At 33.8% G+C, this 27,306-nt stretch overlaps 1 protein-coding gene across 1 annotated transcript; it reads right to left on the reverse strand.

Moving 5' to 3' along the window:
* Window positions 1–27,107, reverse strand: LOC106114184 (midasin). Its single transcript, XM_013307287.1, has 41 exons — window positions 26,884–27,107; window positions 26,468–26,724; window positions 25,955–26,203; window positions 25,213–25,514; window positions 24,754–24,956; window positions 24,240–24,403; window positions 22,478–23,991; window positions 22,231–22,396; window positions 19,675–21,976; window positions 17,660–19,388; window positions 15,480–17,079; window positions 15,015–15,229; window positions 14,565–14,697; window positions 13,443–14,067; window positions 12,394–12,896; window positions 11,886–12,062; window positions 11,294–11,712; window positions 11,068–11,207; window positions 10,750–10,976; window positions 10,120–10,340; window positions 9,581–9,798; window positions 9,087–9,257; window positions 8,595–8,795; window positions 7,918–8,132; window positions 7,259–7,421; window positions 5,643–6,778; window positions 5,445–5,571; window positions 5,223–5,352; window positions 5,065–5,143; window positions 4,560–4,773; window positions 4,314–4,412; window positions 4,067–4,240; window positions 3,596–3,964; window positions 3,344–3,518; window positions 2,998–3,149; window positions 2,745–2,870; window positions 2,386–2,570; window positions 2,040–2,245; window positions 1,543–1,748; window positions 832–1,185; window positions 1–538 (listed from the first exon to the last, which is right to left on the reverse strand). Exons 1-41 carry the CDS (start codon window positions 26,968–26,970, stop codon window positions 350–352), a joined length of 16,122 nt encoding a protein of 5,373 aa, XP_013162741.1. The 5' UTR covers window positions 26,971–27,107; the 3' UTR covers window positions 1–349.
* Between the last annotated feature and the right edge of the window lie 199 nt (window positions 27,108–27,306).

Below are 27,306 nucleotides of genomic sequence, written 5' to 3' on the forward strand. Positions count from 1 at the left end.
TAGATATTTCTGATACAGTTTTGTACTTTTAAAAATTGATTACATTAATAGTTAACATAAAAAAATGAAAGACATCAACACAAGACAATTCAAATATGGTGTGAATAAACTCAAATCTTAGTACATTGAAAATTACATAACAGATTTGCATACTTTTCACAACCTCTCTTGTTGACACTCCTAATCCATCGTCTTAAGTTCCCTTTTCATTAAAAGTGCAATATTTAGTATCGTTTCAAAGAAAATACCTTACAATACTACAAAAGTACGTGCATCATTTGATTTGGCACGTCGATACAAGAAGACTCTTTTGCTCGGCGTGCCAATTCAAATGCCTTACCTAGTTCAGTTAACTGGATACATTGGCTGCCAACTCAAACCACTGTCGTAGTGCATCCCCGAGCACAGTGGGCAATGCAGCGAGATCCCGTAGCAGCAGGTAGAAGGGGAAGGGGAACGCGTCAAGGTAGGATACGAAGCCGGACAGGGTATTTGTCACAGGATCCATTACGGGGCGTCTGATGTCCATTATTGAGTCCTGGAAAAGTAACGAATGGTAAATTAATTCTCTCTCTTTCTGATACACTGTACTATTTGTGTTTCTTCTCATTCATGTAACGAAACGTACTCGATTACAGAAACTTTTCCAATTAAAATATTAAATGAAATACAAATTAAGCGTTTAACTGTGGGTTTCTGACATCAAATTCTCTGTATAAAACATATTGTCATCCTTGTTATTGTTTTTAACAAAACAGAAATATAAATATGTTTAAAACAGGGGCTTTGGTATCAGAAACACGGTTAGTAACTAATATGACGTTATCTCACCTTATTGTCAGGATTGTCAATGATAATGTATACACAGAAGATTCCCTGCTGCCTCGCTCGTCGCACGGCTTGTATGACGCGGGTCTCGCCCTCAGAGAATATGCCGCGACCATCGCTAACGATTACTAACAATTTGGCATTGATCGCGTCACTTCTTATATTCTGTTCATCAAAGAGAACGGTACAAAAGTCTAACAACTGAGCTATTTTAGTCTTCGTTTGGTCGAAGCGTAACTGATCCAGTATCTTAGCACCGGAGTGCTCGGAGAATTGTTCACTGAACGGATGGAGGAGGTTAGGCTTTTCACCGAAGCTGATCACGGCGAGATCTCCAGATTCTAGAAGGTTCAAGGCCTGAAATAAAAAAATAAAAAATTTTTTTTTCGCTTGAACTTTTATTTATAAACTGTTAGAAGAAAAGTATTTGATTTTAAAATCCTGCAACAAATATCTCGTAAACAAATCGTTTTGGATCAAATGATATTATATTATTATTCGTATTCATTTATTTGTCATATTTTTAATATAGTACATTTCATACGAAAAAATAATATTATTATTAGTATTATTGTAGCATTTCGTCTTGTTTAGGGTGTATATCAACATTAACTTTCAATTTATATTGATAACTTTGCATCAAAATACTCTAGTTTTGGGGTCGTCATATGTAAGTGGTGGGGGTGTAGGGTGGAAAGGGGAGGGGGTGTATACCTGTGAGACGAGGGCGAGGCTCTCAAATGCAAGCTCCTTGCTGCGGTTATCAGACATGGAGCTGGAGTCATCCAGCGCGAGTGCAATCTTGTAGTCGCGGCGCGCGGGCTTAGTGCGCCGCAACCAGATGCGATCCTTGCGGAACTGCGACGCTATGTAAGGGATCACGCGACGCATGTTGATGGCGCGACCCGTGCGGAAGTCACCTATGAAACAAAACGAACTCTCAATTCTAAACATGGCAAGTTAAAATTTTTGTAATATTTACAATTTCTCAAATTCTTTTTAGAGAACCGAATTTGCGCATTTGAAAGTAAAACAGAAAAAACGAATCCATACTTTTCCGAAATTGGCGATAAGTAGTCGCTTTTAAAGAGGTTAAAGCTAAGAAGACATAAACATAGAGGATTAAAAGATGCAATCAGCAATTTAAGAGTTAAAAAATAACAAAATACATGTTTAGTATGAAGGAGGTTTAGCATTTTAATAGTACGGACCTGCTCGTCGTGATCGTCCCGTGGGTTCTAGCACGAGACGCAGTCGCTCGCAGAGTGCGCGCGCTGCTGCGGCTGTGTCACGCCACGCCCCGCGCCACGCCTCCACTGCGCCTGCGCCGCGTGTCGGACCCATCCTCAAATACTCGCGGATGCTCAAGTACTGCTCCATTGTTATATCCTCCGTTGGTTGCACTTGATCCTCTAATCTGTTAATATTGTAACATTTACTGATGTACTTAGAGTCGTTAAAGGGTCCCCCTTGGACTTAATCACCACTTAACGACTGAACGTACGGCATTTAGTTGTTTACCGTAAAAATAAACATTAAAATCAACAATAAACATACTTGGTATGATAAGTAGTTTCGCGACCGCGCGGCACATCGGCTGTGAGCACGGTCTCTCCCTCCACCTCAACTCCGGTCTCTCCTGTCGTCTCTTCTCCACCTTCCTTTTTGTTACCGGACTTCTCCTGTTCTTTGTCTTGTCCATTCTTCATTTTCTCCGGTTTTATTTCTTCAGACTTCTCTATCTGGAAAGTAACGTTATGAAATAAGTACCGAGATACCTATAAATATGACTATAAACTAGATTTTAAAATTTCATCAATTCAATCAGACATTTCTATCAATACGATGGTATGATGGATAGAAGACCGTTTTTAATCAATTTGAAGATAAAAGCAGAATATCAGTTATTCTCTTACTTGCAAATCATCGTCATCAACATCCATGGGTACTTCCTCATTGTCTTTCATCTCTTCTCCATCTTCGTCTTCTTGCTGCAGGGTTGGCTGCTGTTCAGCCTGCTCCTTGGTGGCTGCGTCGATTGCCTAAAACACAATTAAAATTAACCAACAGTCTCTCCTTCTCCTTCTTTCATTAATGTTAAAAAGTGTGAAGTAATTTGACTAAAAATTATGCTTGTTGTGAGTCGAGAGATAAAATTTAATATGTTACCTGCAGATCATCTTTCTTCCCTTGCTTGACGTGTTGGAAAGCGTCAGCCTCTTTGTCTGCATCATTGTCAGCGTCCCCACCCTCTTCAGTGGCATCCTCTTCTTCGACGTTTAAAGTGTGAGCACGCTTCTGTTTTTGCTCATTTACCTCTCCTAAAAAGAAAGTATTAGAAGAAATAAAAAAAAAAACTTAAGTCTTTTCCTCCCACAAGTGTTATCAATTACTCGAATTATTTTTAAGTCCCTGTCTATCATTATTATTTCTTTCGATTGAAATTTGTAGTAAGTAATCTTTAGAAGAGGCAAATCAAAACCTACAATCGTAAGCATATATGTGGTTGACTTACCTAAAGTCCTTTTATCGTCAGTTCTTCCAGGCTTGTTTTCTCGTCGCTTTTGCTTATCTTGTGAGGCCTCAGCTCTCGCGGCTTGCTTCTCGCCGCGATGTCCTCTGTCACTCTTGTCTAGTTCTGAACGCCCCGTCGACTGTTTATCTTCACCAACTTGCTCTTGCGCTTGTTCCTACAAGAAATATTTTAGCATATTAAAGTCTTTAATTGCTTTTGTTCAAATCAAATACGTCACAGGGTTATACTTACAAAAGGTGCTGCATCTTCGTCTTTTGCTTGTTCTGCATTAGTTTCCACATTATCGTTAGCTCCACGATCCATTTCCGCGTTCTCAGCTTTCTCAGCCATTGAAGGATCTTCGCTTGACGGATTAGCTTGAGGATTTGCTTCATGCTCTTTTTTCTCTACATTATCCTCTTCATTGATTTCATCTGGGTTTTTAGGCAGTTCTTCCTCTTCAGGTTTATTTTCATTTTCTGGTAATTCAGGATTTTGTTCCTCGATCTCTTGTGGAACGTCAGCACTGGTATCTTCTTGAGAACCTTCTTGATTTTCATCTTCTTGTTTGCTAGATTCTTCTTCGTCGTTTTTGTCTTGATCGTCTGCGTTTTCTTTTTCCTAACATTAAGATTTCGTAAAATATTTACTGGCCTTAATGGAAATTTTCTTACCATTATTCTATAGTGCTGAAAAGAAATCAAATAAAATAATTTATCTTACCTGTGCATCATCCTTGTTTCCTTCGTCACCATCATCATCTTCGTCACTTGACACTTCAAGTCCATTTTTATTGTCTTTCTCTTCTCCGTCTTTCTTATCATCTTCTTCATTTTCAACAACATCCTTCATCACATCTATTTCAAATGGATTCTCTGTTTCTGTTTCACCTTCCTCCTGTAAATAAAAACATTTGAAATCTAAATTCTCGTAACATTTAAAGTTAAGACATTTATAAAAAATTAAGTACCTTATCTTCACCTTCTTCGCCATCGACATTCATATCATCAGGCATCTCAAAATCTTCTGGCTCCGGTAGTTTTTGTTCCTTTCCGTGATGTGGATCAATCTTTAAGAAAAATTGTGTTAAAATACTTGTTTCTTAAAAAAAATTACACATTACTATCGTTAATCTACCCACAGAGTATAGAGGTTTTTATAAAACAACTCAAATATTTGCTAGTATAATTAAGTTATTAAGATTTTCGTTACTAACATGGTCATCATCAACTTCAGGTTCCTCCATTTCGTTGATATCTTTCTTCTTCTTTTTGTCTTCACCTTCTGTGCCATCGTCGGTCCCTTGTTCTTCCTCTTTAGCTCCCAGTTGTTTCTCACCAGTACTCTCTCCTTGACCTTTTTCATCTTTGTCTTTTTCCTGTTCATCAACGTCATCCTCATCTTCGGAGCCCCAAATTTGTTGATCTAGTCTAAGTGTATAAATTAAGACATAGTTATGAGCTTAAAAAATGAAAATTTAAGAATCAAATAACCTAGAAAGAGACTTTATTTAAATAACTAGCCGATGCCCGCGAATCCGTTCGCACGGTATTAAAAGAAAACTTAGTAAATAGCCTATGAGTTCTTTCTGACTATGTTCTACACGGATGTCAAATTTTACTAATATCCGTTGAACTGTACTGGATAACTTCTAATGAACATTCATTCATCCATCCATCTTAACTTTCGCATTTGTAACATTAGTAATGTGTTGTACTTACTTCTCAGCTGCCTTATCCGTGTCACCCATTTGCTTGTCGGCATCGTCATCATTGTCTTCTTGTTCTGAATCATCTCCTTCTACACATATTTTAACAATTATTGAATATTAACTTCATAGCAATAAGACTTTTTTACATCGAGTACTCAAAAAGCTTACCCTTTTCTTCTACATCTTGTAAATGCGATTCAAAGTCATCCGTCATATTTATTCCTTTTTCTTCTTCTTTGCAATCTTTGTCTTCTTCCTTTTTCTCTTCTCCTGGTTTTTGTGCATCGTCTAATTGATCCTATTACCATAACAGATATTACAACATTTAATCAACTATTGAACACTGCAAGATTACAAAAAAGGTTTAGGTTGTAATGAACTAAACCTTACCTGATTCTCTATTCTTTCGGAGACGTCCTTTTGACCCTCGCCTTCACCTAGACCCATACCACTCGATGTTCCCGGACCTTCAGCACCTTCCCCATCTTCCATGTCTAAGTCAGATGGTTTACAGAAACTGGAAATTAATTTAATTCATATAAAATATCATAATTTTAAATCAATCAAGAAAATAAAGAAATTACCCACCCTTTAGTCGCCAAGTCGGAGAATATTTTCAAAAGCACAGATAGCATCTTACAAGATACTCTATGAACAGCGACCTTTTGCGATACAAAATATTGTATAAATAAAATAGCTTGCTCTAATATGGGAACAACTCTTGATACTGCAATTTTGACATCTCCAATATGAGTCACAGTTGCTATATATTGAACGTAATCAGTCAATAATTTGTACATTTTATTTATTAAAGCATCTAATTGTAATAATTTAACATCATTCAATAGATTCTCTTGTAATCGTTCTTTTAAGTGTTTATCTTCAAGCATATCTTTGTTTCCTTCACTGTCTTCAATTAATTTATCTATTGCATTCAAAACATCAGATTCACTGTCATTTTTATCTATTGGCAAATGTTTTTTGTAAAGCGACTGAATAACGAGAAGCATAGTCGCTACTAAATCTTCTGTATCTGTAACTAATTTCGTCGTATCTTCTTCCATTGATACATCAGTTGATTGATCTAATTTGTCAAGTCGATTAATTATTTCTTTCAAATACATATCTAAGTTATTGAGACTTCTTAACAAAGGATGTTGTGATACAAATTCATCATAAACTAAAGCTTTTAAAGTGAATTGATATTCATCTTTGATTTCATTTAATTTCTTAATAATGCTAAATAAATTATTTTTAGCTTCATTAGCAACATCGATATGAGATTGAGAAAGTATTGGTAATTCAAAAATGTTTCGTCCAATTTGTTTAGGAGTTGATATTAATAATTTATTAATTACAGTTTTCTGTTTAGAAACTTCAGTTATTATAGATTTGATTGATTTGTATAAGACATTCCACTCATCGCTTTTCTTGTAACAACGAGTTACCGCTGAATCTGATACTATTGAATCAAATTCTGGATCACAGCTTTCTTTAAGAGTTTTTTCCGGACAAGATTGTAACAGTACACAGAATTGATCAAGCAATATCGATGTGTTAGAATAACAATCAGAAAGAAGAGTTAATTTCTCTTTTAATGTTGAAATATTTGATTCGGGAATTTCAATTTCCAATGCCGCTGTTAAACTGGAAGCTATTCTTCTTAAATCGCAAAGTTGTCTTGAATGTTTTGCGACTGATTTCTTCTGTTTTATTGTTAGTTTCTGAAAAATATATGACAATGTCATTTTAAATGATAATCGTAACCGTAACTCTAGACACTTAAGTGCACTAAAATTTGTATTAATACATTCGAATCTGGATAAATGATAGTTCAAGGGACTACGAAATTTTTCTCACGTATAGAGGTTTCTCTCTAACCCGAATTTCTTTGCTTAAAGAGGTCCTTCGAAACCGGACAATGACTTTTGCTTATAGAGGTATCTCGTTTATCCCAGTTCGATTGTACATAATGTCATCCCTCACATTCTCTTTGAAAAAACAGTGACAACAAAGTGTCAAAGTGATTGTCATGTCAGTCAAAACCCACAGTAAAATCCATTGCCATGACACGTGTAATATATTGCTGTCTCTTTTTTCATAAAGACATTAAGAGAGACATCTTTTGACAAGTTCTTAGATAGTAGCAAGCCATAGTAAAAATAACGGTTTAATTAGTGAAACACAGGTTAAATTTTAGTTACCATGAGTTGTGCTGAGAATCCTTTGCATCTTTCAATATTCTGCATGCCGAGGTCTTTGTGCGGCGAGGTGAGTGAGGCAGCGAGCAGTCTATGACGCGCAATGTTTCTCTGGAAGTATTTCTCACATCCCGACCACAGGAGTGACAATGTCGCGTCGCTGCGTCTGTGTACAATTAAAATATATTTTGTAAATATTTTTATGAAATTTTGTCAAAGTTTAATGGAATTATCTAATATTATAAATGCGAATGTTTCGATGGATGGATGGAAAGATGTTTGTTTGAAGATATCTTTAGAACAGGTAAACGGATCTTGATGAAATTTGGCATACATAGAACATAATCTGACAGAGCACATAGGCTAATTATGTTTGTTTTTAACTCCGCGCGGACGGAGTCGCGGGCGACAACTAGTATTTAATAAAATTGATTATGACCACATGTAAAGAATCTTCCTTCAACAATAATATATTAATAATATTTTGTTTTCTTTTATTGACAGAGAAATCCCAGATTAATATTTAAAAACCTCATACTTTTAAAATTTCAATGTTGACATTTTTTTTACAAATACCTACAAATGTATAGACTGTGGTAAAATTTTTGGCAACTTGTTAATACTTTTTATTGATTTAAATTCTACACAATTTTTTTTCTTACCTGCTTTTTAAGTAATTCATAGCAGCATCCAGATCCACGGGAGGTATAGTAAAGTCATATAAGTCATCTTCAGCTGACAATATAACTAAACCAGTGCGATAGTTTAGACCAATTTGAGACAAATACTTAAACAAATCTGCGAGAGCTTTCCTCTTTTGTTGAACAATGTTCTTTGCTTGAGATTTTTGTTTGTCTTTCGATTCTGTTGTATCCACCTAAAAATATGACAAAATTGCTAAACGCGTTTTTATTCCTTATCTGCTATGCTATAGGGTTCAAATTTCAATATCACAAGTATTCATTTGTATACTATAACACGTGATTAGAACACAAGCAACCAACAACCAAACATCAAAGTATGTATGAATTTTAGAGTAAGTAGACAAATGGGTATAACGAAAGTTCATACATCTGACTATCTCACTAATAATATAAATTCGAATGTTTAGATGCATGGATGGATGGATGTTTGTTAGAAGGTATATCCAGAACGACTGCACGGATCTCGCTGAAATTTGGCATACATGTAGAAATTATCCAGAAAGAACATACATGCTAGGCTACTAATAAGGTTTTTTTAACTCTACGCAGCGGGAGTCGCAATCGACAGCTAGTCTACAATAATTTACATGTCCATACATTTTGTAAAGTTTTTTCTATTAAATCTTCTTACTAACCTCTAAAGAAGTCAAATGTGTATTTGTCTCAATAATCACAGTAACAAAGTCATCTAACGCCTGCACGAGAGAGGGGTAGCCAGAGTTAAACATGGTGTCCTTGCACAGGGACTTGGCTTTGTTCATCAACGCTGGAATTTTGGACAACAAACTGCCTTCGGGTATTATATCGCAAGGTTGGTCTGCTTGGTCTAGGTATTTCTGAAAAAAAAAATATGCGTCACCTCCTCCGTCACATCCATTTCCCCAGCCCATCCTTTCCTTATAACATCAGAGTGGGAAGGGAAAGCTTAGTAAAATTAAGCCACCGACATGCACTCATCAAACTGTACACGGATAGCTCGCACTTGATGCCTGTCTGTGTGGTCGTGGTATTTGCACCGGGCCAACATTGTGCGACAGATTCAAAGCTATTTAAAAACGTGGGTGCCCTCAAGATTAGGGTGAATAGGAGTCTATTAATAAGCTTAAAAATTTGCATAAGTGATTTACCTTAATATGTCTGACAGTAACGATGTGGTTCTGATGGTCGATCATGTAAGCGCCGCCGGAGGGCGCGTGCGGTCCGGTGGCGCGCTTGGGCCTGTCCCACAGACCCACGTGCTCCGTGCTCTCTGACACGTTGTCCACCAGATATGGTACAACGCTCTCTTTTAAAACATTCTGAAAACATTTTTATATACAATTTACTTCAATATCTATTATAACAAATATTATCTTTGTAATAGTTATCATATCCATACGTTTTTAATCATATGATTATAAAAAATAAATTCGACTACTACACTACAAAAAAAAATATTAAAATGTCTAGTTTTTTTGTCTTATATCAACTAAAAGTAACCAACGATATCGTAAAGTAAAAATAAAAAATGTATGAGGTAGCAACTACTGCTTACGAGCATCGGAAAAAACAAAATATCACTTCAAAGAAGATTAATACTAAAAACTGAATTACACAAATAAAACAAATAGTAACAAATTACCTCAAATTCTTTAGTTTGCTTGTGTAACGCTTTATGCGCTTTTTCAACAGTATCTTTGACACTCCAGTAGCTCAAATCTCTGTCCCAGGTACAAATTTTAACAAAGTCTCGTAGTTTCTTCTCTATGGGTGTGCGCTTTTCTTTGATAGCATTCGCAATTTGCATTGAAAATTGAGAATAAAAGTTGTACGTGTTCCATAAGATTGATAGTAGTTCATCTGAAAAAAGAAAAGAAACCAATAAATCATTGTGTGGACAAAAAATTGAAAAGGGGAAAAATGTCATGAATCTGAGCCTAAAAGTATATCTAGGTTGCCCAAAAGAAACTAATAATTGCCTTGTATTTAAGAACTATATTTTATTTACTTAATTAACCCCAAATCAGATTAAAGTTTCTTAGTAGGTATCACCAGAACGGTTCATTGGATTTTGATAAAAAATATGAACAGTCTACTTTTTTTAATACCGCTCGGACAGAGTTGCGGGCGACAGCTAGTTTATAATGTTAGTAAATAATAGGTGTATGTAGCTTTTCTTACCTCTCCTGGGACTTGGATCCAGATGTATCAAATGACAATGATATACATAAACAATATTCAATCTAACTTCATATTCCACCAAATTAGAACTCTCCATAAACTCTTTTAGTACTGAAATAACTCTGTTTGCGGTCACTGCCTCATCATTTTGTGATTCAAACAAATATGTATTCACCACAGAGTATAAATAAAACCAGTATTTGTGTGCTTCAGCTTGCTTCCTAGAATATTAAAAAAATAAAATATTATTATCTATTATTATATAATTAAATTTTACTTCCCAATCAAGGAAAAATAATAACAACATTTTATATCAATGTCTTATGGTGTAGAAAAACTTCGTGTCTAACTAAGCTTACGTCTCTAAAAAAAGCTTAATTAAAAATTAATAGTTTATATGGTGACCGAACTAGGAATCAATTGGTGGAATGGTATTTTTTTTTATTCTGTGAACTTGCAATTCAAACAGGAAACACGCAGTTAATTGACAAAAGACACTTATTTAACGTTTAAACGCATTAAACGCATACACAAAATAAGTATACTTTTTAAAAATACGTTCGCATGCACGTAAGTCCACGTGCGCATGTGCGTACGCGTACGCATGCATATACTTTGGCAAATATTTACCTGTTGTACAAATTGTTCAAGCACTCCTTCCAATGTGACATTTCAAGTTTCCTCCAATTGATAATCTGTTGACCAACGTCGAGGGAAATATCTATCATATTGTTTGCTTTGTGAGCGTTCTTGTTCCACTCCTCGATCTTATCACGCAGCAGTTCCAATCCGGTAAGAAACCGGGACACGGGACTTGTGATTGAAAAGTTTATTATTCTCTCTACGATAATCATTATCTGAAAATATAATTAAAAATTATATAATTTTCTTTTACTTAAACAGTGAATATTTCATGGTGGGGATCTGTGTTAAAAAAAATTCACTTACGTCTTTCAATGTGGGGAAGTCGGGCCACTGATCGAGTAAGTTATTGGTTGCATCCTTTACTCTCTGCAGTAACGGCAGGCACTGTTTGGTTTCAGAAACCCAGGCTGAGCGGTAAAAGTCTATTTTGGTACTTGATGATTCTGTTGGCAAATAAAAAAAATATATATTTCACATAGAAAAACATCACCAGAGGAAAATTAGAAACTAATAAGAATAAATTACTTACCACATCCATCTATTTTTTCTTTGATATCTGATAAAATCACCATCAAAGTGGGAGATATGACACCTTCAAATTCTGCATCTAAAGCTTCCCATGAGTTGTTGACTAACCGACTAAATATGGGATACCTCATGAGCAATGGACTAACAACGTTATTCGCCACCAATTTCCTGGGGGAGGGTAACCATTCCGCTGAAGTCATACCATGAGCGAAGTTTGAATGCCATTTATATATTAATGAGACGTCTTCGTTTGTAATTAAGTATTGAGATTTTTTCTTATCGTCAGTTTGTAATTTAACTTTCCTCTGTTCTAATGTCGGTGGTTTGAATTCGGCGAAATCTGATTCTGAATAAGACGGGAACATTTCCATTATTTCTTCTTGTGCGATTGCGTCCTCATCTTCGTCTTCGCATTTAGACCTAAGATATTAAAAATTATGATGAAGTTAAACAATAGTAAATTACATTGATATGACAGAGGTAAAAAGTCTAGTCTAGTCTAGATTTTATATCGTAATGCCTGCCATTGATAACATCTCTTTTTACTACATTTCGGCATTGAATCAAAATGGAGAATATCTAAAAGTACTTACTTCGTAACATACAGAGCTTCGTCGTCTATTTTTTTCTTTTCAATGTCTTTCCGTTGCTTTTCCCAGGCATCGACAATGGCAGTTAATGTTTTCAATATTGCATCAAATGTCACTCTATCTACTCCCTCCGATGCAACGCAACGCATATTCAGTTCTGATAAGTTCATTTTTAACGTCCTAAAGAAATTTAAAAGTATTAGAACAAAGAATACGAATTTATTAAAAAACATTCTGTCTTTGTTGTTCGTTAAATCTTACTAATATTATAAAGGCGAATGTTTGGATGGATGGATGGATGGATGTTGGTTACAACGTCTCTCGAGAACGGATAGACCTCGCCAAAAATTTTGCATAGATGTAGTATATAGCCTGGAAGAATACATAGGCTACAAATTATTTTTTTTAATTTCCGCCATGAAATTAGTCGAGTAGTTTTTGAGTTTTTTTTAATGACAAACATAACAAAATTACATCTTCATATTGGTGCAAAAATAAAAAATAAACTTACTCCAAGCATTCCAAATCTGCAGTAAACAAATCATCTTCCGAAGAAACCACACTTCTTTTTATCATTTGCATAAATGCAGACGTCACAAATCTATTCAAATAAATTTCTTTGTCGTTTTGTGGTATTTTATTTGGATATTGCAATAATTCAGTTAATTTTTCACATAAATCTGAACCTTGTTCGATTTTGACAATCATTTCTTTGATTATATCACTTAAAGATGTTATACTATACACAACTTGAGATATCGAAGCTTGTAGTGGTTTTGCTAAATCGGGGAACACCTCAGAATATATTGTTTCAATTTTCTTATAAAACGCATTAACCGAATGTAACCAAGATGAAGTTTCTTTAATTATTGTTTGTGCGTTTTGAATTATATTTTTATCGTTTTTATTAGAATGGAAACAATCATATAGATTGTCACAAGTAGCTATCAGATTTTTAGATATTGTTGTAACAGTTTTCTGTGATAACACAGATTTAGTAAAATGCTTGCAGTCCTGAAAATATTGAATATTTTATAACACAATGAAATTAGTATTTTTATCAACTTTCAATACACTGAATATCACTAATATTATAAATGCGAATGTTTAGATGGATGGATATTTGCTAAAAGGTATCTTTTTTTATATCATAAAGTGGCAAACGTGCGAAAGGCCACTTGAAATCACTGAAATAGCAAAGTGACCGTTGCCCATAGACATACGCAATTGCATATGCGTTGGCTAACTTTAATCGATGGAGGAGTGGATGCACAGAAAGAAAACATTTTCCCTTCCCAAGTATCCTCTCATCCGAAAAGTCCACTTCCACTTCCCATCCTTTCCTTATAAGAAAAAGGGTGGGAAGGGAAAGAGGACTAAATTAGGCCTCCGGGACGCACACTCATCTCCAAAACGGTTTTACAGATCTCGACGAAATTTGACATAGATGTAGAAATTTGGAAGAACACTTAGGCTACTTACTAATTCTCTTTTATTCCGCGCAGACGGAGCCTCGGGCAAAATTAGTCATTATTATAAAATTTATGTTAAATTATTTACCTTTGCAAAACTTCCATAAGAAGGTTCCTTTGGTCGGAAAGTGTTACCAGATGCATACTTAAGTACAGCTTTTGCAGTTTTTTCTTTGAGTTCAGCAATAATAGAGCAATAAGGATGTACTTTATTTAATCTCTCTTTGTTTTCTTTTAACTTTTCGATAGTTATTTCTGAACTTTTTTCTATATTTGTATTTTCTAAAACACATCCTGTAACTATACCGTGAACGTAATAAACACTTAGTAGACTTTCAAACATTTTTACATCTTCTTCTATATATTGAATTTTGAGTCGATGTTTCTCCACATGGTCTATAGGACTTATTTCTGCCATTACCTTAAGAAGTATGAAACTTGTTAACACAGATAATTTCGTTATCAATATTTTAGCTTTCATTTTTATTGAATTGTCAGAATTTTCTAGAACAATTGATTTTAAGTTCTCATAAATAGAATTAGCTATTGAAATCATATCAACGAAAACCGTGTCTTTAAAATATTTAATTAGTTGGGATTCTTCAAAGCTGTACATTTCTGTATTTGTTTTGTTACTTTTGTCTTTGACGAAACAATGCAACTGATACATAAGTTGTTCATATTTTCTCGTTTCTAATTCGATGTTAGATTTTCTGAAAATAAAATAGTTATATTTAAATTGCTAGAATATATCGTAATCTTTCATAGAGATTTTAGTTATATTTGATAAAGCATTTAGGCTCTCTGACAACTTTATTATTAAATTATTCAAAGTATCGTAAGACGTTAATAAACTTATTTAAAAACGTCTAAACACTGACGTATATTCGACTGGTGGCGGCACCGACTAGTTTCGAGCTCATCGGGGGGTTTCGGACCCCAGTGAGCTGAGGGCCTTGTCCGCGAAATAATACCAGTACCACTCACCCTGATGAAGGGCTCCCGATGGGCTCGAAACTAGTCGGTGCCGCCACCGGATGAGTATACGTGAGTGTTTAGCCGTTTTTATATAAATTTAACTTTATTATTATTAGAAAAGTGTTAGAACAATATAATGTGACAATGATTTTAAAGTTTTTTTTTTTTACGAAAATGAGTAATATAGTTTATTAGTTAGTTGGTACATTAGTTTTAAGTCTTATTTACTTACAAATTTAAAGTAGCAGCTGCATCTAACACACCAATATTCTTCCAGAGAACATCGCGTATGTTGGCGAGATGCATCGAATATTCCGCACGATCTTTTAAAGGTACTGATTCATATGCAAAATTATGGCGCGAGTCTGAAATATTACAAATAATCAGTTATTCTTTTTGCAATTAATTCTTAAAGAACCTATTAATTCATTAATAAATTTAATTATACATTCTAGTAAAGTAGTAAAGTAAGGGAATCTCTTGATCTAATTTCTATCAGCTAGTGTTCAATGTTAAAAATCGTATTGGGATCTTATTGTAGATTTAGAAATATACACTAAGGACTTGTTTAGGTAATAATTAAATAAATGTCTTTGAGTATAGCTGAGTAGGTAATAATAATAATTTATTGTAATAACAATTAATTTGAACAAATTAGTAACAATTTTAAAGTTATACTTACTCTGATCACTGGATATAGTCAACTTTTGTACATAAAAAGGCATCAATGGTAGATTTGATGAGAACCGCTTTGTATTCAAAGGTACTGTTTCCATTGCGTTATCTTCTTCAGTTTCATTTCCAGCATAGTTAAGGAAAGGCAATGGATATTGCACTGGCGATCGTACCAATAATTTGTATAGTTCATCAATAAACTTCATAGGTATTGAAGATAATCTAAAGGAGAAAAATTATAATAAAACGTTAAAACAACGCCTAATCATATTAACATTGTAAATGCAAAAGTTTAGATGGATGGATGGATGTTTGTTACTACATATCTTCAAAACGGATTAACCAATCTCGATTAAATTTGGCAAAAATGTAGAATACAATCTGGAAGACCACATGCACCGATTTTTTTTTTCAATTAAGCGCGGACGTAGTCAAGGGCTAAAACTAGTGTACAATACAGTTTTTTACTTACTTATTACTATTGATTTCTCCGTTATTAATGTTTTGTATAATTTTTAAAAGGCTCAATAGTGTGGGCGGGAATCCTTTCATTTCTTTAGCAATATTCACCAAATTTACTAACAAATCAACAAAATTTTTCGTCAACGTATATTTTTTGTTGGCAGAATTAATATCATTAACAATATTTATTAAATCAGATCTTATTAAATATACTATTCTTTGTATAACATATAAGTTAATAGGTAAAAGTTTAACATTCTTAATGTCTGCATTTCCAACAATATTGAATATATTTTCTTGAATTACTTTCAAAGTATTCGGATCTGGTACATCTGTTACTAAAGACACGTCTAAAATGGGACTTATATTAGAATTAATTCTATTTAATTGTTTATGGATTGGTTGATCCATATCTAAAGTCAATGAATTATAAACTTCATATCTTTGTAAGCATAAAGATTGTTCTGTGTCATTTTCATATAAATTCGGTTGACCGAATGTTTTTCGTAATTTCTTACTCAATTTAAGCATTGTTTGTGAATCGTTTTGATTGTTTAAATTCATTGTTGTCAAATCATTGTTGATTTTTTTTAAATCTTTTCCTGTTATTTTTGCTAGTTCTAAAATTAAATGTTTTTGTATCCATCTGCTATGTACATTAAGCAACGGTACGATGTCTTCTTTTAAAATCGGTATTTTATTTTTTGTCAACTCAAATATTGGAAGAGAACATATTTTAAGGAATCTATTCCTCCAGTTTAATAGTTGTATTATTTGACAAACATCTGTATCTTTGCATGAATTTTGTTTTTTTATAGCATTAATAATTTCATCGTCAACTAATTGAAGATATATTTTGCAATATTTCAATATAGGATATTCAACAAAATCATCGGTTATTTCTTTTGACAGTACTGCTTTTGAGTACTTCATCGCTGTGAATTCACTTCCCTCTTCTAATGTTTGTGTTAACAGTTTCTGTAATTCGTTATAAAGCAAAGTAAATGCAGCGTTACATTTTAAAATTATTTCAACATTTTGTCCTTCGGATTCTGGATAAAATCTTTGATATGTTAACAAATTCATTTCATTCTTCCGTATAAAATCATAAGCTTTCTCATTAAGTTGATTAATTAATATTTTGTTTTTCTTACATTTCATGCTTTCTTTTACTACATAGTTTAGTATTTGCAAAGTATCTTTTGAACATTTTTGATATGCAATTAGTAAATTAAAAAGATAGCACCAATCATCTGTATTTTCTCCTTCATTATTTAACTGCATAAGTGGGAATGCAATTTGTTTACCAATTTCATACGAAGAATTGTTACATAGTCCTTTAACAGACAAAGTATGAATTGCATCATTTGCATATATTTCTTTATATTCTGCTTTTTCTATTTCGTTTTCCAAAGCTTTGAGCATATTATTTTTCATTTCAGCCAATGATACGTTTATATTTGAGACAAAATCACTACCAGTTCTGGGTTTTATATATACATCAGAGAAACTGTTCAATAAAGCAGTTTTAGATGAAATACCGCGTAGAATTTGTTGCCAAGTCAAATGTGAAGCTTGTATTAAATGTGATACTGTTGGTCTGTCCAGTCCTACAAATAAAAAGATTATAAAAATATATATACATAAAACATAAATAGAGACAATCGAAAAAGATTTCGACATCAAAAGAAATTAATAAGACAAATTTCTGATTACAGTCCAACCTGGATAAGCAAGTCATTACGGACTACCTCCATAAGTAAGAAACTCGAGTAAAAGAGAAACCTCAATAAGCAAGAAAAATATCACGGTCCCTTGGACTCTCGCTTACCTAGATTCAACTGTATTTAAACAACTTTAACAACATGCTAATGTTATAAATGCGAATGTTCCGATGGATGGATGGATAGACGTTTGTTTGAAGGTATCTCCAGAACGGCTGAACGCATCTCAATTATATTTATATTTGGCATGGATGTATAAGATAGTCTGGAAGAACACATAGGCTACTAATTAGTTTTTTTCTCAACCCCACGCGGACGGAGTTGACGGCTGACAACTATTATAACAATAAAGTATCTACGCTAAACTAATTTTAGCTGTAACATTAGCGTATATTGTGAAACTATAACGTATTTCGCAAGCTAAACAAAATTTGCAGTTTAACAAAATAAAGTAAGAGAGTTTTACCTTGAATGAACATTGTCATAAGTTCATGGCATTTAATGCATACATTGAAATATTTCTCTGAAAGTCCACAAGAAGAGAGTAATGCTGTCAAGTCCAAGTACGGCATACTTTCTGATAAACTTGTCTCCATATCAGCTGACCGTAGCATAAATAACTCAACACCTCTATTCCTCATTGCCCTTGATATCTCTCCATACTTAGGATCCATAGTGAAGAACACTCTAAAGTTTGGATGCGGCTTAATTTCACTTATTTCTCCTCTCTCCGGAATACTTAGAACTCCATTCGGCTCCAACAAACCATTAAGTCTGTCCAATACAGCTGCTGATGTTAAATTTACATTGTCCAATAAAAGCCATGATCCTTCCATCAATGTTTTAACAAGTAATGAATCAACCCATTCGAATTTGCCTCCAGTATTTACTGAAAATGACTGAACTTTTCTCAGCAAATTGTTCAGTTTATTTATATTTAATTGTACTTTATCAGTAATATCATTTGTCAAATTCCTCTCAAGTAATTTGTGGCAATGTTTCAAAAGAAATTGTACTTTTATTTTAAAGTTTTCATTATCGTCAATAGACGAATTTTGTACGAAATTGCATTGTAATTTCTTATATTCATGAAGATTGATAAGTAATTTATTTTCTTTCCATTTTTCAATTTTTTCCGTCAACCATATATCACGAAGAGTGCTTTGCGTTAGTGTTTCCACTGCGTCGTAAATGTTTTCAAGATTTCTATTGTAGTCAACTTGTTCAAATCCACCTAAAAGATCGGAAACATCCATAGCTGATGTTACTGGCAACACATGTAAATCATGGCCCGTTAAATCAGCTAATATTTGAATAACACTGCTTTTTCCTGTCGATGAAGACCCAACTAATATTGTCAGCCAATTCATTTTGACATTTTGTGCGACTGATTTTAATATCGGCATTTGATTTCTCAAAACCAATAAATTCGTTTCCAATGAGTGTTTATTTTTAAAAGCTTTTTCATTGTTTCTTTTCAATTTTACATCTCCGATAATAATTTCTTCATCATTTATATTGAATTGCGGATTTATATCACTTCTTGGGTATTCAGGACAGAATATATCATCGTAAGCTTTAATCATAAGATTTTTATCTTCAACAGTTCTCATACGATTGACATATAGCATATCTACAAACTTTCCAGGTGAAGCAGTGTTGCCAGCATTTAAATCAGCTATTAATGATTCACACCATCTTTGTATATCTCTTAAGTTCATTTCCCAGGGTCCTCCTCTGTGACCCCATAGTTGGATTTCGGTGATTTCATGAGCTATTTTACAATTGAAATTCACAATTCTATGTAAAATATCTTTAGGCAATACTGGATACTGCGATTCAACAATGTAAATTAAATCCTCTTTGGTCAAAGTATCAATGTAGACTTGCGTAAATCGATTTAAGAACGAAATAGGTAGTCCTCTTCGAGCCCCGCCTTGTTTTAATGGATTTTGGCAAGCAAATAATTTAGTTTCTTGCTTAACTTTAAATGTTTTACCTAATTCAGGAATGTAAACTTCTCCTCTATGATCAAGACAGGCGTTTAATCCTTCTAGGACTGGCTGTGGAGCTAGATTAAGTTCGTCTAGTAATATCCAATCGCCATTTTGTAGAGCGCTTAGAAATGCTCCCTCTTTGAATACGAATGAACCATCTTCCGCTGGGAGATCGGTACCAAATAAATCTGTTATATCCTGAAAATTAAAAATAAATAGTTGGAAAAAATATCAAAATATATGTATTTAATTTTCAAAATAACTTCCTTCCATTGTTATTATTTTACTAATATTATTAAATCGAATGTTTGGATGGAAATACATAAGCTACTAATTAAGTATTTTCAATTCCGCGCTGACGGAGTGGCGAGCGACGGCTAGTTGAAAATAAAAAAAATTTTTAAAGAAACCCTATACTAATAGAACAATTAAAAAGAATGTGAAAAGAAAAAAGTATATAATTGGAAACATAATTAGTACTTACTGTTTGGTCACTCAAATTAATGCGAACCACTTTATGACCCGAAGATTTAGCCAATGCAGTCACTAAGCTTGTTTTACCAACTCCCGGGTTTCCTTCTAGAAGTATAGCTTTATTTAACTGAAGACCTCTTAGTAATCTTAATGTATTCGATCCAGTTGTTGGAGCAGTGAATGTAAAACTCTGTTCAATATCACTTTGTTTTACATGTGGTCCTATATCAATGTAAAACGGTTTTATACCAAATTTTTTATCATCACATTCAGCTTTTAAAGTTGACGAATTGATAGCCAATAAATTGTTCAAATTCTCAGAGCATTCATTAGCAAAGGATTTGATTTGATTCATTAGGAAATTAGTCGCAGATTTTCTTAATAAAGTCAATGTTGACGAGTCAATGTGTCCCGTCAAAGCTGTACCGAAGCAATCTAGAAACGTCATACATGCACCATGAACGTACGCTTCTGGCGTATCTAGTAGACCTTTAGTCACTGTTACATTAATAAATTGTACCCATGATAGTAAATCACGGATACTGAATGGAAATTTATTCGTTACTTCAGAATTTTTCAACCAACTCGTGAAATCTAAAATGGAACTACCGATTCCAGATGTACCATCTTCCTGGTTTCCTAACGCGATGCCTTTACCGACACTCTTTTCCAAAACTTTTAATAAATCCTCTCTAGATGTGACATTATCACACCATATTTCTGTAAATCTATTCCTCAGAGCGGGAGAAAGCTCTTTCTTACCGAAATCACCTCCAGGATTCATAGTACCTATAAAATGGAAATTTTTCGCAGCTGTAACTACGACAATATCTGATCCGTCGTCCATTCCTTTTTCGGCCAACACAAGTTGCCGTTCGGGTTCTAATAAAGAATTTAATCGTTCTAACACACTGTCATCTGCTAGAGATATTTCATCAGCTAAGAACATATGTCCTTGTTCCATTGACAAAATCAAAGGTCCGTCCACCCATTCAAATAATCTTCCATCATTTTTATATTGTCGTACAGGACGAAGACCGCCTAAGAAATCGGAACTTTCCGTATGCATATGACAGTTTACTGAAAACAATTTTCGGTTACTTAGAGCGGCCAATACTTGGCATATTGTTGTCTTACCACATCCAGTTTCACCAACAAGTAACACCGGTTCATCGAATATAAACGCTTTAGCAATTAACACGGCCAATCTTCTCATATTAAATGTCCATACAACATGAGAAAATTCATTGAAATTATTATTGATAATAATCTCCAAAATAGACTTGGTCACAGGAGATGTATTCTGATGGAAACTGAATAAATTGTCCGGATTAACTTTCCTTTTTATATGTTTCTCAATTACTTCTTCTATTATGGATCTTTCGTCTGTTTGTCGAACTTTACCAGCTAATATCAAGTATCCTTCATCGGCTATATGTTGGTCCCAATCATAGAATTTCTCTTCGGTCAATATTTCTTTAGAAGCATGTTTATATCTATTTCCCCATCTGAATAAATCTCTCAAAGTTATAAAACCATCTTTTCCTTGTACTGCAGCGGAACCTCGTCTCCTAACTTGCAAATCAGCCATCACTGCGATCATTTTTTTCGTATAAGTCGGTGGAACATGACATCTCTGATGTAAAATTGTCTCCAACTCTTTCCTAGGTATTTCATCAAAATGAAGTTCGACAAATCTGTTCCTGAACGCTCTTGACAACATCTTTCTACCGCCGTACAAACCTGGAGGGTTTTGTGTTGCAAATAACATAAAATTGGGATCTGCCTTCACGACCCGTTGTGTTTCTGGTATGAATAGCTCACGATTATCATCCAAAACTCGATTAAGCGCTTCGAGTACATCACTTGGTGCTAAATTAAGTTCATCCAAAATGATCCAGTATCCTTTTCTCATAGCTTCAACTAGTACACCTTCTTTGAATACTAGATTCCCACTGGAATCTGTTGCATATGATCCTATATATTCTTGCAAATCTGTATGTTCGTGGTTATTTATTCTTACACAGTAATTTCCAGATGCTTTAGCTATATATGTTATCAAAGACGTTTTTCCTACAGATGTATCACCTTGTAATAAAATTGGTAATCGACCAAGGGACACAATACGAGCTATATCTCTAAGATTCTTTCTAACAGTTGGTGTCAAAATATATCCATCAGGAATATCTATTTCCAATTTCCCTTGAGGAATCCAGTGTCCTTCGAAGAGTAAATACTTTTTGCCTTCTATCTGTGGTTCGGGGATAAGCTGGTTGAGAATTGAAACAACATTTCTTTTACCGATGATGGCTCTGAAAAATAAAAACATGTATTAAATATCTGTATATATTACTCATATTATAAATGCGAATGTTTGGATGGATGCATGGATGGATGGATGTTTGTTAGATGGTATCTCCAGAATGGCTGCATGAATCTTGTTGAAATTTGGCATACATGTAGAAAATAGTCAGGAAGAACCCAATTTTTGTTTCAATTCCGCGCGAACGGAATTGCGGGCGACAGCTAGTGAGCAATATTTTCATTTTCATTGATGAATACTTACTTGGCTATAAGGGCCTCTACTTTCGGATGTGAGGATCTATCAAGTTGTGTTAAAAATGAAAGGCAAAATGCTTCATATAATGATCTTGCTACAGTCCCGCATTTAGCTTTTGCTGCCGCTGTTAATGCACGGCATAAAGTCCTAAGTGAATAATGCGGTGCGTTACCTAATAAAGTTTTAAAAACATATTAGTAAATAAGAAAGTACATAATATAATAATATGATAAAACATAAGGAACATACATACCAGCTCCATCAACTAAGCTCAATTTAGCTTCTTTCTTCACAGTGGAATAAAAATTGTAAATAGCATCCAACATTGCTCTACTCAAGTTCATATGATACAAATAGTCACCTATTAGTAATATCAAGTCGTTTCTCTCCGTTAATTCATCAACAAAAAATTCCGTAAAACGATTTCTTAATCCAACAGGTAAATCTTTTTTACCCACATCCGTTGCTGGATTCATACAGGCAAAAAGAGTAAAATCTGGATGTCTTTTTATAGGTACCTTATCACCTTTTTCAAGTAAATGTACTATTTCGTTTTTATCCTCCAATAAACCGGCGAGACATTCCAATATTTCAGCTGAGGCCAGATTTATTTCATCTAATAAAACCCAGTATCCTTCTTGCATCGCTTTAACTAAGGAACCTTCAATAAATGCGAATGTCAATCTGGTTGCAGCTTTAACTTGTTGTTCTAATTTTGTTAACTTATGGCCAAAAGTAAGCCATAATTTTAATTTGTTTTCCTTTCTTTCTTTACCTAAGCGGGTAACGGCAGCTTTATGACTTTGCTTCATTAATGTAACAAGAGCTATCCAGTTTTCTGTTTCATAACACATTTCTATGTGTCCTAGAAACTTTTGATTCTTATCCACTTTGTAGAAGCCTTTGAATAATTCTATGAATTCATTCTTAATAGGACGGATAACAAACTTTAGATCGACTGGTTTGTAGCCACCGAGTAGATCGGCTGAATCTGATTGTTGATTCATATTTATAACAACTAATTTATGTCCCGTTTGTTTGGCTAGATATTGTACGGATGATGTTTTTCCTGTACCCGTTTCACCAACCAAAAGTACTGGTTCATTTGACGTAACACAACAAGCTATGCGTTCAAGTAAACAAGCCGATTGTCTCGTAAATGAAAACACTTCCTGCTTGTCATTGAAATTTATAGTTTCCAAACTTTTTTCTATCCTAGGTACTTTAGCTCGACCTACTTCCAATGATGTTGGATTTAGAGATACATGTGGTTTGTAATGTTTCATGTAGAATTCTGATTTAGTTTCAACAATTCCTAGACAGGTGCCTATTTTCTTGGCTAATTCCAATCTATGTACGGGTGATGACACCGAACATGTGAAAATATCCAAAGCATCTTGTAATACTTTTAAGGCAGATTCGGGACTGGATACTTTAAAATCTATCACGGCTCTTGAACACCATTTCATTAGATCTCTAGTTGATATAAGTCTAGAGCCTCGTATTGATATTAAATTTGTTTCTTTATCTGTATTGGGAACAGTTTCAGTTGTTTGTAGCGATGTATCGTGACTTCCTACAGAAAACATCATGAATACTTCTATTATTCTGGGACATATTGTTGTAAGACTGGGATATAATGTTTGCACTATCTCAGCCAGCTCGGACCTTGAGAGTGGTTCCACATTGATCTGTGTCAGATGTCTTTGCAGCAATGTGCTTGAATTAGACATCTTCTTTTGGAAGCCATAGTTTGTTGTTACCGTTCTGTGAACAAGATGGTAAATTTTGACAATACACTTAATTTTATAAATAGAAAAAATCTATGGTATAAATTAAATCCTAGGTATTATCGAGCATTTGCTCATTATATTTAACATTATGCTGTGAGTTTTTTTTTTAATATTTCATTAATTATCTTAGATATTGAACAATCTACATGCACACATAACTAAAACACATTATATAAAAATATAGCCAGTGGTCAGAGCTGTAGAGAAAGGACATAAACATACCTCTGTGTGACAAATAGTTGGAAGCCGGGCGTGACAGGCAGCGCATCTCTATAACCCGGCACACATAATGTGTTCCTTTCCAACAACGAGCTTAGGGTCGACGCTACATCTAACGCAGCACAATCTATGTCTTCTAATAGCAACCAATGACCATTTTGTACAGCCTAAAAGAATAGCAAAGTTTATGTGCAGTTCAAATTTGAGACCTAAATTTGCAAATAAGTCTTATGGCCAGTTTACATTATTCCAGTGGAAGCCAGTGTGCAGGATCGAGACTGGAATAATGTAAACATGATATCACTTAGTTTCCAACTGATGTTTAAACAGTCCTATTGGTTTGTGGTATCACATGTAAAAACACCCTTTGTTAGTTTACAAGGAATTTTTCCTGTAACTGGACTGCTAACAAGATTACAGAGTACAGATTTAATTTAAAAAAAAAGTTAGGTGTGCATATGTATTTAAGCCAGTTAGCCTAAACTAAAATGTAGCTGGTTTAAAAAAAATATAATACCTCAGTCAGAACACCAGGACTCCAAATAAATTCACCGGGCACATCAGTACATTGATGAGAGCCTAGTAGCATCCGGGAGTCAGTTTGATCCCCCAGTTGAATCTTTTTAAAGGCAACACCTTTTCTACCAGTGATAGCTGCCAGATGTTCCACAAGAGATGTTTTTCCAGACCCCACGGGACCCATTAGAGATAAAGCTTTTCCTGTAAAGTTAAAAAGTTGATATATCATTATTTGAATATTGTCTGAATATATTGTTATTGCTTATATTGAAATTTATTCTTTCAATGTTTTTGTTTCAAGTTATAATGCATTTTATAAAATAATAATTTAGTAGAGACACAGTAAAAATGAAAGATAAATATGAAACATTTATTGGATATTGAAAGTAGATTTTTTAAATTAAACAATATTTATCTTAGCTATATATTTTTCACAAATTAAATTAATGTTATTTACCCGAGGCCACAGCTAAAGCTAAGCTCCTCAAATTATTTACAGTTGATGTAACAGGAACCAGGATACCACTCTGAACATTAGTTTTATCATACACTGGCAACATTATACCATCTATGTTAACAACACTAGCCGTAGATAACTCAGTATTATCAGTGTTGCCCTCTATAGTTATTGCATCCTTGTTTTTAAGTGCAAAATTTATCTCCATACAATCTTCATCAGATATATTAAGGTGTTTAGTCAATAATTTTGATTGAATTTCTGTCATATTTGTTAATATAGCCATGCATTCTTTTACCATCCTGAAAGACAAAAAAATTACATACATCACTGTCTCAAACTATTAAATAGAGTAAATATATACCTCAAAATAAAATAGGCAAATTTTTACTGCAAGTTTCCAATGCCCTAATATCTATACAAATAGTTATCTGCATTGTTTCAAACATAAACATGAAAACAAATATAGAATCTTTTTGGAAGTGTTCACAGAAAGTTAGAATAAAACTTTATTGGTAAAGTAGCTGTTGCCGCAAGGATTAAAAAAAAAAATAATTAGTAGCCTATATGTTCTTCCAGACTATTGAAATCCATTGAGCCGTTCTGGGGATACATTCTTACAAATGTCTATTCATCCATCCAATTCACATTTATAATATAAGTCAAATAATTAAAAATAAAAATGATTAATCCAACAGTTATGTTATGACTACTCATATAAAACCTGTTTAATATCACTTACCATTTTATTTCAGCATTCTCATGGTAACTAAAATTAGTAACAAAGTTTGTCCAATCCCATTTCGTTGAGAACTCATTGGGCAATTTGTTAAGTAATGTATAGCAGCAGTTCACAATTCTATAATCACTTATCTTCTGCCTGCAGTTCAAGAGTCTGCGTTTCTTCGGAGCAACATTATATGAATCCTCGTGATGAATAAATACCTCAAATGGTGGTACAGTGTTGATTTGAAAGTATTTAAGTGTATACCTGCATCATGTAATTGATTTTAAATATCTGTCACTCAAAATTATACCCGTAAACAATCATAACATGAAATCTAACAAAAAAATCAATATTAATAGGATAAATTAAAGTAAATGTAATGGTAATATGTTTTTGATCTCTTTATACCATGCAATTACTTTGATACAAACAAAACATTAAATTACCAAACCTTCCAATAGCTATTTTTAAGCCACAATCACATAGTTTTGCGCTATGTAGATAAATATTAAGTAAAATTAAACTTACTGAAGTATGTCCGGATGGTCACACAATGTAGAGAGTATAATGCAAAACTCCAAATGGTTGGTTTTCTCAGAATCATTACATAAATCATAATTAGAACTAGAAAATACTGGTTTCAATGGTATTCTAGCTGATACAAGAGCTAATAATGAATTGGATAGATGTTTTCTAAATAGTTTAGCATCTTCAAAATTCAAAATGTGGTCAGACAATATATTAATTGCTTCTGTGATTTCAATAGTTTTCTTTTGCAATGCATCCTAAAAAAGTTAAAAAATACAAATTATTTATATCAATTAGTAATGTTAAACAATTTTTTTATGGTTTTTTTATATACCTTTTGTTGGTATAAAGAAAGTTTGAGAATAAGCAAATCTAGTTTATTGCTAATGTTTTTTTCATAAAACTGAAGAACAAACCTTAACATGTTGACATGTTTTAACTAAATCAGAATTTGTAGTCTCCTCTTCTATTCTCCCAATCGCCACTATTGTATTCTCAGACATGTTATCGTCCCGCAAAAGCGGTTTCGTAAATTTCTTTCTACTTTTTTATGCTCAAAAATATTGTAAAATAAGTTTGGCCGGTACAATAAACCATGCTTCGCTCCAATTTCGCCCGCACGTGTTGTGTTTTCTGTAGTGTTTTGTAATTTGACAGCTGACAGAAGTTTGTCAAAGGTCACCCGCACCATCGCGCCAGGTTTGAGATTTTTTAATTATTTTATTTTTTTACACATAATAGAAAAATAACCATATTTTCTCATATTATGGCCCTTAGGAAAAATTTAAAAGGTTGCGCCGTCGCGGTCACGCAGGTCTCGGTCGTGAAAAACCGAACAT

This window comes from Papilio xuthus, unplaced genomic scaffold (genome assembly GCF_000836235.2).
Source record: "Papilio xuthus unplaced genomic scaffold, Pxut_1.1 DF828142.1, whole genome shotgun sequence".
Taxonomy (NCBI): domain Eukaryota; kingdom Metazoa; phylum Arthropoda; class Insecta; order Lepidoptera; family Papilionidae; genus Papilio; species Papilio xuthus.